The sequence below is a fragment of the Neolamprologus multifasciatus genome, chromosome 16, assembly GCF_963576455.1.
Source record: "Neolamprologus multifasciatus chromosome 16, fNeoMul1.2, whole genome shotgun sequence".
Taxonomy (NCBI): Eukaryota; Metazoa; Chordata; class Actinopteri; order Cichliformes; family Cichlidae; genus Neolamprologus; species Neolamprologus multifasciatus.
This window is the reverse complement of record NC_140454.1, coordinates 6,009,201-6,021,793: the sequence shown is the minus strand read 5'-3', so window position 1 is coordinate 6,021,793 and position 12,593 is coordinate 6,009,201. Positions and strand designations below refer to the sequence as shown.

At 40.4% G+C, this 12,593-nt stretch overlaps 1 protein-coding gene across 1 annotated transcript in view; it reads left to right on the top strand.

The window, feature by feature from the left end:
* Positions 1-12,593, top strand: part of xpo4 (exportin 4) — a 65,979-nt gene that overhangs the window by 6,209 nt on the left and 47,177 nt on the right. Inside the window, exons 2-6 of the mRNA XM_085134864.1 lie at positions 283-388; positions 2,317-2,458; positions 2,614-2,752; positions 5,710-5,826; positions 5,931-6,084. Coding sequence (XP_084990990.1) covers positions 283-388; positions 2,317-2,458; positions 2,614-2,752; positions 5,710-5,826; positions 5,931-6,084 — 658 coding nt within the window. The remainder of the gene's footprint in view (positions 1-282; positions 389-2,316; positions 2,459-2,613; positions 2,753-5,709; positions 5,827-5,930; positions 6,085-12,593) is intronic.

Sequence of the window (12,593 nt, the reverse complement as noted above, 5' to 3'; positions counted from 1 at the left end):
TCAGTTTAAAAAAGGTTTTTAGAAAGACCAGCTTTATTAGACCTGGTGTTGCAAATTTGCAAACCGGGTTTGAAAGCTGATGTAGAAGTAAATATATTTTTCATCAGCACTGTGCTAACAAGTTAAGCCATTCGGAAATTGCCATCTTCTGTTAAACAAAGCTTTGAAAGTGGTATTTAATTCAAAGTCATTCAGTGGAGAAGAGTCGATGTCCTGTTTAAAAGCTGTGTACTAAGTGGTTCGACCTCACTGCAGAAAACTGACTTGTTTTGTGTTTTACAGGCACCGCCGTCTATGGTCAGCACAGAGCAGAGACAGCATGCTGAACATGTATTCCTCTCCTTCAGGAAGTCCAAGTCCCCCTTTGCCATTTGCAAGCACATCTTGGGTAAGCATTGTATTTAATATTTTAACTTGTTTTATAAATATGATTTTATCTTATAAAGGCTACTCTGTGTCTTCTTTCGCTGTCATAAACCTTCACCTGTGGTGTTTGTGGGTGTGACCTAGACATTTTAGTGTTGTGGAGTCTCATGTGTACAGAATATTATTATTGTTTGATCCGTGACTTTATGTACTGTATGAAAACATATGAGCTGTGCAGCTTTGAAAACAAAATATGAGTATTCAAACCCCATCAACACAGATATGTAGACATTGTGTTAACTGTACAGTTTTACTGATTTGAACCTTATTTTTGATTGCTAATGGTACAGAGTCCACAGTAAATTTCGTGGCAATAACAGGTTGAAAAAATTGTCTGTGTTGTCTCATGTTAAAAGAAAACCCCATGTGTAACTGACTACCATGTAGGGTTACATAATTGCCCATAGAATGTGTCTCTCACAAATATGAATGGAGAAAGTTCCCCATTGTGTGAGCAGCTGCATAGTTCGACAATTAAAATGTGCACGTTAAAAAAAATCTAGTGCTGAATAGACGCTGGGATGGCATTGCGTTGAAAGCAAACCTGATTTTGTGGTTAAAAATGACTGTATGGGCTCAGGATGACGTCGGACAGCACTGTTCACCGATGCATCAGTAACACAAGTTACATTTTTCATGATATTGGTCGACCTTTATCTATTAACATCCTCCTGAACTCAGTGCAAGGGAGACTGGGCTAAAGATCAATCAAAAACTGAAATTTGAAACTTTCTGAAAATATTTGAGGCTAAAGAGGAGAAACTTGCATCTTGGTCACAGTCAGTCACATGGAAGCAGCTTAGGCTACGTTCACACTGCAGGTCTTAATGCTCAATTCTGATTTTTTTTTGATCAAATCCATTTTTTTTTTTTTTGGCTGCTCGTTCACACTACAGATAAAATGCGACAGCAAACGCGCTCTAGTGTGAACGCTCAAAGCGGCCGCATGCACAAAAGAAGACGTCACACACAACACGCTCTGTTTAGACCCAGAGCAACAGTATTGTTTGACTGATGGCCCTTAATATAAAGACTTCGGACTTTACGTTTCCCAGTTTTGCTTTAAGTTATTTTGTTATTTACATAATAATGTAAATAACCTAATAATGATCCTTATTGCTGTTTTAGAGGAGCGCTGCTTCAAAGGATAGTTGCAGATTTCTGTCAGAATCTGCAGATTATACAGTACAAATAAAATGTTTCTCCAACGTTGTCTTCCCAACAGTTTCACTGACATCTACACCGGATGCCCAGGAAGCGTTCACGATGTCTTCTCCGGCGCTGATAATTGGCGTCTGTCTTGTGTCAGTGACGTAAAAGACGGATTTAATGCGACATGACGTGAACTTTATAACTTAAAGCAAAATTGGGAAACGTAAAGTCCGAAACAAGTCTTTATATTAACGGCCAACAACTGTTTGGTCTGGGTCTAAACAGAGCGCGTTGTGTGTGACGTCTTGTTTTGCGCATGCGGGCCGCTTTGAGGGTTCACACTAGAGTGCGTTTGCTGTCACATTTTATCTGTAGTGTGAACGAGCAGACAAAAAAATCGGATTTGATCAAAAAATCGGGATTGAGCATTAACACCTGCAGTGTGAACGTAGCCTTAGTGTATTTAGACGTGGTCAAGATGACATGCTGAAGTTAACACCAGGCATCAAAATGGGGAAGAGAATTTGTAACTTTGACCATGACGTGATTGTTGGTGCCATCTGGACATAGTTCACCACCGTGACTTTGTAGTGAGAGCCTGCTAGACTGGCATGTCCATACAGTCGTTTTTTTGTGTGTTTTCAGTGTTTAACCCATTATTTTCAACCTTTTTTTTCCCCCACTATCTTTTTCACTTCTAATATTTCTCTCTTGTCCCTTTATTTTTTCCCTCTCCAGAGACCAGTAAGGTGGACTATGTGCTTTTCCAGGCAGCCACAGCCATCATGGAGGCTGTCGTGCGGGAGTGGATCCTGCTGGAAAAGACCAGCATTGAGTCACTCCGGGCGTTCCTTCTCACCTACGTTTTGCAGAGACCCAAGTAAGAAACAATACTAAATGCATTACAAAACCTTTGTGGTTTACTGTATTATTAAATATGTCGAGCTTTTACAGACCTCACTACAAAAATGCCAGTAGAACTTAATGTTTTGGATGCAGGAAAAATAAATGAGAATGCCTTGCTGTTCTTTCTAGTCTGCAGAAGTATGTGCGTGAGCAGATCCTGCTAGCTGTGGCGGTCATCGTTAAGAGAGGCTCGCTGGACAAAAGCATCAACTGTAAAAGCATCTTACTTGAGGTCGGACAGCTCATCAGCAGCGGGAACCCTGCAGTGGTGAGAGAGACGCAGCTGAATAATACATGAGTAGCTCTCAGTGGCCTAAAGAGTACGTGTTGTTAGTTACAATGTACACAAAATCAATCATCATCATCAGGTTACGCAAGAGAGGGAAAAAAGTTTTTTGTCTTTGCTCGTTTATTTTTTGATTTACTGCCTGGGATTCGTCATGCATTTGCACAGATAAATTGAAAAGAAACCACAGTTGAGACATTATGGCTCCAAGACTTCACATTTATACACTGTCAGGATAATTGATTAATTGTCCAAAATGATGCAAATGATGTGCATAATCAATGAAAAGCATTGAGTAACTTCCTGCTAGTAAAACTGGATTAAAGCTTTGATTCGTATCTGTTTTATTTGGGGCTTGGTGAGCCTCACTGGCTCCCTGGTTCAGATCTGGCTCAGATTACAGCGCCGTTGGAAAACAAAAAAAAAAGGAGAAAGAAATGGCACAAAGGCTATGTTGAGAAAGCGGCTTCAGGCATGTTCTTGCGGTTAAAAGAAAGGACATCGAGGACCTGTGCTTTGATTATTATGAGAGAAAAAAGGAAAAAAAACCTTAACAGGGTACAAAATTAATGTCAGAGTACTTGTGCGCCTTACCACATTTGCTCCATAAATGCAAAATAATTGTCTCCCATATGTAAAAAATATAATCATATGACTTGAGCATGCTGCTCTGAAAAGAAAAAAAAACCATCCTAATCCAGTAGGTGGCACTACTTCATTTGTTTCTCATACGAGAAGGCAACTATGTTGTGTAAAGGGCTAAAAGTGCTTTTTTTTCCTTATACAAATCAGACTGAATTTTACTGATCACGCACAAAATTATTTGTTGTTGTTTGGACTGAAATCCCCCAAATGGTCACCTTCTAATCACATCGTGTTCCCCCAATCTTTTGAATCTGGCCCTAAAGCCCTTTTTTGGTTATGACGTCTTCGTCAGACGTTGAAGTTGAAACACTGTAAAATGTCAATAAAAACTGAATCTAATAAACCAATATTTTATTCGCAAGGGAGCACAGAATAAGGATGGGACAGGACCATGTTTCTCACTGTGTAGCAACAACATTGTGTAGCAGCAACATTGTGTAAACATCTGGGAACTGACCCACTGCTGGACCTCTGGGAGAAGAATGCTGTCCCATTCTTGTCTGATAAAGGATCGTAGCTGTTCACAGTCCTGGCTCTTTGATGTATTTTTCATTGAATTATGTGCCAAATTGTTTTTATAATTGGTAAAAGGTCTGCACAGGCCACTTCAGCGGCTGAACTCTTCCACTGTGAAGCCACGCTCTTGTTATAGATGCAGTATGTGGTTTAGGAAATATTCCCTGAAAAAGGCCTCATCTCAATGGGAGCATATGCTGCTCTAAAACCTCTGGATACCTTTCAGCACTGATGCACTGGTGCATGCTGCCAATTCCATAGCCACCAGTGCACCCCCATACCATCAGAGTTGCAGGCTTTCGAACTATGTGCTGATAACAAGCTGGATGTTTCCTCTCCTCTTTAGTTCAGAGGATGTGGCATCCATGTTTTTTAAAAAAAAATCAAATTTTGATTTCTCTGACCGCAGAGCAGTTTTCCACTCTTCTTCAGTTCATTTTAAATGGAGAGAAATTGGCAGCATTTGTGGATCATGTTTACATATGGCTTCGCACGCAGAGATTCCTCCAGATTTTTTTAATCTTTTAATATTATCTTCACAAGTTTACCTCAAGGACTTTCTTTCATAAACTATTCCACTGTTTGTAGTGGGAGTTTTTTGCAGACTGGTAAACCTTTACGTCTGAGACACTCTGCCTCCTTAAGATTCTCTTTTTATACCTAATCATGTTATTGGCCTGTTGCCAGTTTACTTAATTAGGTGCCAAATAATCCCCCAGCTGTTTCTCTTTGATACCACTTTTGCTGCCCGATTCCAACTTTTCAAAATTCAAAATGAGCTAATATTTTTCTTAATGATAGATTTTTTCAGTTTAATCATTTTCTGAGCTCTATTGTGAATAAAAGGTGAGCTTATGAGAATTGCAAATCATTGCTGTTTTTATTTACATTTTACAGCATCCTAATTTTTTTTTAATTGAAATTTGTACAGTGTTTTAAATATTGAATTTCAAAATCAATAATTAGTGGTTGAGACATATTAATCAAGCAACTCTTATTCAGATTCTTTTTTTTTTTTTTTAAATCATTGTTTATCTTTTGGATGAACAAGAAATTTAAGGATATAATGGGTTGATTTGTCCTTTTTATATCCAGTGATGACTGGATATCTTCTTGCTGGTCCATAGACAAGCTCATACAAAAGGCAAAACAAAGTGTTTTCTAATTTTTAGTTTTCTCTGCTGTCCAGTTAGTGCTCCTGTTACCAACCACAACTTGTTTTTGTTTCTCTTCTTCTCCAATTTGTGTATTGCGGGACATTCGTCAATAGCGCGCTCTGAAACGTATACACTTACGGATGTTTTTCACTGTTAAAGTTGCGGTTTATCATAATAAACATGTCCTCAGTTTTAAACAATGAGATCAGTGTGTATACATGTAATTCCTGTAAACCAAAGCTCAGGCTTCAGATAGGATGCTGCGCTTTGGCTGTCGGCAAAGCTTCTCCAACCACTTCTAAAATCTTTTGTTTGAAAAGTGCAGCCAATTAGAAGACAAGTTCTTTATTTGGAGCGGTGAGCTGCATTAAGAATAAGGAAACTGTAAATCATGTAAAGTTACTCTACTAGACTCTAAGAATAAAAAAAGTGCAGATGGGGTAACTGTAACATGCGCCCTTTAATCATCTGTGTTAGCAGTTAGCAGACGGTCTTTTCACGTGAGGCCTCAAGAGGTTTCCTTCTTTCCGGCTCGTGACAATCTTCGAAAAAGATGGATGTTAGTGTAACTTTTTATGTAACCATTGACCTCCACAATCATACAATCATTCTCTTCTGCAGCAAACGCTGGCCTGCTCCATCCTGACCGCTCTGCTCAGTGAGTTCTCCAGCTCCAGTAAGACCAGCAGCATCGGCCTCAGCATGGAGTTCCACGGTAACTGCAAGCGACTGTTCCAGGTTTGTCCCCCGCTGTCCCACCTGTCCTCTACGCTCTCCTGACGTTTTCACTTTATTGCTCTTTAACTCACGCATCCATCTGTTCTTCCATCCACTTCTTCTAGGAGGACGGCCTCCGCCAGATCTTCATGATGACCATGGAGGTGCTGCAGGAGTTCAGCCGCCGAGAAAACCTCAATGCCCAGATGTCTTCTGTCTTCCAGCGCTACTTGGCTTTGGCCAATCACGTCCTCAGCTGGAACTTCCTGCCTCCCAATTATATCCTTTCTTTCTAAGAGACCAAGAGGTTTGATGCGAGGCTAGAAAGTCCACAATCAAAAAATTGACACATGAAGGTCAGGCGGAAAAAAACAGGCTTACAGTCAAAGTACACTCTTTGTTTTGTGTGTTTGGTAACCTTGTTACATGTTTGATAGGATGGAGTAATAAGGTCTAGGAAGTCATATTTGTAGTGTTGATCATCACTTCAGCTGGTTATGATAATATTTAACATTTTATGTCAGTTTATGAGCTGAAATCTGAAAACATCGTTAGGTTAAAAGTTAAACAGTATTACGATGTTATATATAAAACGTGTGTGTGTGCGTTTACGTGGTTGTCTGCTTTGTTTTTTGCAGACCTTCCCTCTTTTATTTTATTTACCCAAATATTTTTAGTTGACTTTGTTTGTAAGCATCCTTTTTCTGAAGGTTATAGGTAGGGATGCAATGATACCAATTTTCTCAAACCGATACGATACCGATACTTGGATCTGAGTACTTGCCGATACAGAGTACAAAAAACGATACTTCTACCACACACACACACAATGAATTGGAAGACAGGTTTTATTTTATTCTCTGCCGATAAAAAATAAAATCTTAATAAAAATGACCACAAAAAAATTTCAAGTGAAAACTAAGCACTTCTGTTAAATTATTGCAGAGTCTCCACATTGTAATTTAACAAAATATCACTGAACTATTGGGCACTGTCTCGAGCTTTCAGAATAACAAATAAACACTTCTGTTTGGAATAAAATAAATACAAATTAGGTTTGAGAATAAAATAAACTTTTAAATTATTGCAGAGTGTCCATATTGTAAACAAACAAACAAACAAAATAATTATTATAAAACAAATAATAAATAAAATAATAATTGGCCCCCTAGTGGCCAATCTAAAAAACTACAACAGAAATGACAAGCCACCCTCTGATTAATGAAATAAGTTGGTATCGGTTCATGGTATCGGTTAACTTTTACGAGTATGAGTACACACACATTTTACATGCTGGTATGCATTGGCCAGGAATTCATATAAGTTTTGCTTTGTTGTTCATCTCTTTCGCACACATCCGTGTTATCTTTGCAGTTGGCTGCATTGTTGAGTCGACTAAGCCACTTAGAGTGTGTGTGTGCATGTGTGTGTGTCTTAGTGTGTGCGCAGCCATGCTCATTACAGTCTAAATCCCAACTGCTTGGCATCCTCTCTGCCTGTCTGAGGGGATCTGGAGTGGCGCTTGCTGCCAGCCAGGGCAGTGTATCATTTTCAAAGAGGTGTCTGTATGTCCATCCCCCGTATCATTCCAATACACCACCACCCCCCGGCTCAGCTTGTCGCGGCTCCCCTTGGTATGCCCAGCTCGCTCGAAGCAATACGCGCGCGCTCTCAAAGATACACTTTTAAGTCTTCTGTTTGTGCGAGCGCGGTCAATTTTTAGACAACAGTTGAATTTGAATTTAGTGTCGGGTGTCTATACGAAGCCTCCAGAGCAGTTGTTGTACGTGTGAGGGACCTGTTAGGTCGAGATAATGTGACTGGGAGCTTACAACTAATAGAAAATAACTGATGATTAAATATAAATTCCATTGTGTAATTAGAAGTCTAGATTGCTTGCAGTGCACATACCAGGCTTCTGCATTTGTTACGTGTAATAGCAGGATAAACTGACAATTGCTGGACCACGGCATAGCATGACCACATTCAGTACAGGCATGTTAACAATAAGGCTGCTTATGCTAGCGCTCATATTGTTAGCTACACTGATCATTTTCTTCTTTTTAGTTTGGGAAGCTCGTAACTTCTTCCACAGCTTATTGCAGGCCTCGATGACTCTTGTCACGGGAGAAGACCATCAGCACGTCAGTGGGTTAAATGTAGATCCAGAAGTGTTGCTGTGTTTACTCTTCTATCAACAAATAGTCTACATTTGTTGTTTGTGCTGGCTGGCTCTCCTCTGTCAACAGGGCTAAACCCAAAATACTTAAAGTTTACTATTTACATTTCATTTGCGACTTGCAGCCCCGTGTTTCACAGCTCACTGAGCTCAGCTGGATGTTCCTTCATTAGAAGCTGCGCTTAGGTGGTGTTTTTGTGCAGTGCACTGCAATATATCATCTCACTATGGCACATCAGTGTCATCTTATTGGAACAAGGAGCATTCTATCTAGGGCAGGACGATATGACCAAAAATATTTATCACGATATACATTTGAAAATTTGCGATAACGATATAACTGACGATATAATTGACACTAGACAAAATACTGTACAACTCCACAACTTTATTAGTGCAAAAAAACCCATCAATGTATTTTCACTTAAACAAGCAGCTGTTTTTTGTATGTGCGTTAAAGTTACATAAAAACGTAACAGTGCAAATTCCTTGCTGACAGTTTAACCAAAAGGCATTTCCAGTGGAAACTGGTCGACATATCCTCAGCATAACCATGTATAATATCCACACAACTTAAAAAGACGTTATACACACACAATACCGTAATATTATGTTGAAACACAGGACGTATCACTCCGCGAGGTGATACGTACTGTCGGAGCCGTAATGCTCCGACAATCCATCAAGCGGTGCGGCTTCGTAGCTTAGCAAAGTCGTACTGAAACATCTGACAGATTTTCGAGCGCCGTGTACATAAAATCGTTTCGAGGTCAGTAAACACAACCAGAATTCATACATAAGGCACACGGGATTATAAGGGGCACTGTCGATTTTCAGAAAAATCAAAGGATTGATTTTAAGTGTGCCGTATTTTCCAAACAACGCGGTAATAACGACGACCCGCTAGCATGCTCTACCAAAAATAGTGCTTTGTTGTGTATCTGATGGACGAAAGCTAAACCAGTTCCACACCACTGAAGTTGCAGCATTTTAACAAACCAGTTCTGGTTCATCCGTTTCATTTAACGATCCGCTTTCGTTCTCCTCATTCTGCGTCGCCGCCATGTGCGTATGTAAACATAGGCAGTGCGCATGCGTGTTTTACCCATATTCTATTGCGATATTTCATTTTCCTATCGTTGCCCAAAATTACACCGGTATTACCGTGAACGGTATGTAGCCCAGCCCTAATTCTATCTATATACCTACATACCATTTTATAGCTTGATACCACCCAGGCCTTCTAACCAGACTGTATTTATAAATGCAAATGTCTTATTTTTTTAATCAGATTTCCAGATGATATTATATTATATACATTTTTTCATGTTTGCACACCCTGACTTTAATGGGATTTTAATCTTTTGTTTATTCAGAAGAGGTGAATCTTGAAAATTTTACAGTCAATCCTATGAGACTGTACATTGCACATTACAAATGTAATCACTTTTATAGTTGATATTTTAATGTGTAATGTTATTTTAAAGCGAGCTGCAACCATAAGAGCAGGTAGTGCTTCAGTTAGCTTGAATGACTGAGAAGCAAAGATAACTGCATCATTTATATTTAAATCGCGGTATAAGCCGGATGCAAATAGAGCTGTAGTTCTCTGGTTTCTCGATGTTGAGTTGTCATAAATGTTCAGTGGACTGTCTTCGGCCATAAAAATAACATTTAATTCAAGTGGTATTCTCCTTGATGTCCATGTGAGCGTATGTGATGTCTTCAAGTGTCTGTTGTTGAAAAGGGGAACAGATTGATGAAGACCGCTGGGAGGGCCGGATAAGTGCGGTCGCCTGTCTGCAAGTGTCACAACACACCTGTGCTGCTGCGTGGCGACAAACGTATGCCAGTGCGGTTATCAGGGGGCCTCTCGTTAATTGCATGGCTGACAGCAACTACCTTTCACAGAAACACACACAAGCGCGCACGCATTTCTCTCCTAGTTCAAAAGAGCCTTTTTAAAAAGCCTCCCTCCCTCAGATGAACCGAACGGCATGCATGTCATCTGTCCTCGCCGCCGTCTGAAGCTCGGCCCTTTGGCTCTGGTGTCATCTGGTGGAGACACGCTCCCCAGGCATTGGTAGGATGCTGTCACTCCACACTGAGCTTGACTCTTGCCAGTGTTGCATTCGAGCCTCGAGGCTGTGGCGGCAGTCAGGTGCTGTAAATGGCTGTCTGAGCTAACAGATGGATAAGCCTCCATCCCTGCGTGTTTGTTTTATTTTTTATTTTTTTTCCTTATGATTTGGTTGTCTCTGCAATCAGTCTAAGTTCGTCTTTTCTCTGTAGCGGTTCATACTTTAATTTTATTTTTTTACCCATCTGTTTTTTTCCTCAGTCAAGAGGAATGTGTAGATTTCACGGCGTATCAGGTCCCTGAATGTCAAGTTGTTTCAAGTTAAAGCGCGGCTTTCTGTGCCTCTGCCACTGAGACGGCGTCTAAATTGCGATGTCACTTGGCCTGTTTACGCATGTTTGTGAAGCTTAATAAATGTGCCATTAACTTCTCTGAGAAATAATTGCCCCCAGCTGCCTGAATAGGAGTTATTCTTGTACTGAAGAGACAGTCGTCTCTGCGTGGCTCGCTATTTTCTCGTCTTTAAGGATCAGTCTGTAGGCATTTTGGCCCTCAGGTTAAGGTTAGGATTAGGAGCGTGTAAGCTGATGCTGGATGTTTGCTTTGGCCCTGACCTGTATGGCGAATCTTCAGCGACTACTGTCTAAACACAGTTGGGAGGGAGAATACAGATGCAGCATATGCCGATGGACTTTTAGTCAGCTGTGAGAAAGGGCTGCTCGATTATGGCAAAAATGATAATCACGATTATTTTCACTGAAATTGAGATCTCGATTATTTGACGATATTTATTTAACAATAACAATGTGTTGAATAATGACTTTAAAGATTGTCAAAAAATAATATAAAATACTGATAACAGTGCAAATGTTTGCAATATAAAAAATAAATGAAAATGTAAACATCTATGTTTAGTGAACTTTGCAGTGTTGCTCTGTGGTGCAGCTACGACACTGTAGCAAAGTTTACACACTGTGTCTACTTGATCCACGTCTGACTCCGCGAACCCAAAATGTTTCCACACCACTGAAGTTTTTTTTACCTCTCTTTTCAACCAACAGCAGTCACTCTCCTCTCCAAATAACTTCTGCTTAGCTTTCCGAGCTTCCCTCGGGTCCTCTTAATCAGCGGTCCCCAACTCCCAGGCCTCGGACCGGTACCGGAGTCGTTTGGTACCGGACCGCGAGAGTTGAGGCTCAGGTGTGAAATGTATAGTTTTCAGGGTTTTTATCGGTTTTCAGCGTTATTTTGTTATCGTTTTTATCGTTTTTATCGTTTACTCGGTTTTCCTGGGTCTTTTCACGTGTGTTATGAATAAATTTTCTTTTTTTGGTACCGGTACTAGTTTTATTTTGTTGTATTTATCCGCGACACCTTAAAGGCCGGTCCATGAAAATATTGTCGGGCATAAACCGGTCCGTGGCGCAAAAAAAGGTTGGGGACCGCTGCTCTTAATTGTTGTGACACGTGTTCGAAATGCAGAGAGGTGCGCTCGATTTGCCACACGGAGCAGCGCGAGAGTAAAGCACGAGGGAGGGGCTAATAATCGGCTCGGTCATTTCTAATGATCGTTGAAATCCCAGATCGTAATCGTGATTAAAATTCGATTAATTGAGCAGCCCTACTGTGAGAGATTTCAAGTATATTCTGTTTCTAATTCTAATCATTTCACTTCTTGCTGTGTGTCATCAATGAAATTAATATACAACTATCTGTGGTGTAACTTTCATATACTTCCTGATCTTGAAAAAGCAAGCTGACGTTGAGCACAGTGGTGTAATTGCTGTGTTACTGCTTTAATCCAGTAGAGGGAGAATTAATGACAACTGCTGTGTTAACAGATGGGGGGGCCAAACAGTAGAAGAATATTGGGGTAAAGAAAGGGAGGGGGTGGCATCGCTGAGGAAGTATTCCTGGACTGTTATTTCACATGGCAAGGCTGCAGGGGAGTCTTAAGACAGGATATATCACTTAAACCCTACCACGTGCCTTAGCATAGCGCTGCGGTCTTCACACAGCCACTGGCAGACTCTCATCCAGTCTTCCTGTGCAGCGGGCCCATCCTTAGTCCGGATCAACAATAATGAATAGAGGATACAGGAGAAGCTTGCTAATCCAGGATCCTCCAGCATCAAGGTTGTCTAGGCTTGCAAAACGCTGATTGCTGAGATGGACTGATTGTTGGCTATTTAAAACAGTCACAAAAATACTGTCATGCTGATTTGCAACGTGCTTTGTCTGCAAGTAGCTACTGTTGTGAAGGAGCTGGAAACTTGGCATTGGTTAGCCATTTGAAAACCAATCTTTAGTCTGCAGTCAGCAAACTAAAGTGAATCCTCAATACTGGCATTGATTGTTTTATGTTAAAAATTGGACTCTGAGAACATGATCTCAGTGCAAGAAGAGAATAAAGGAAGCAATAAGAAATTAACACAGAACTCCTTTTACCTTCAGCAGTGCTGTAATTCTTCATTGCAGAGTTATCTCCTGTTCCATCACATTTAAAGGTTGCTCTATTACATTGGGATC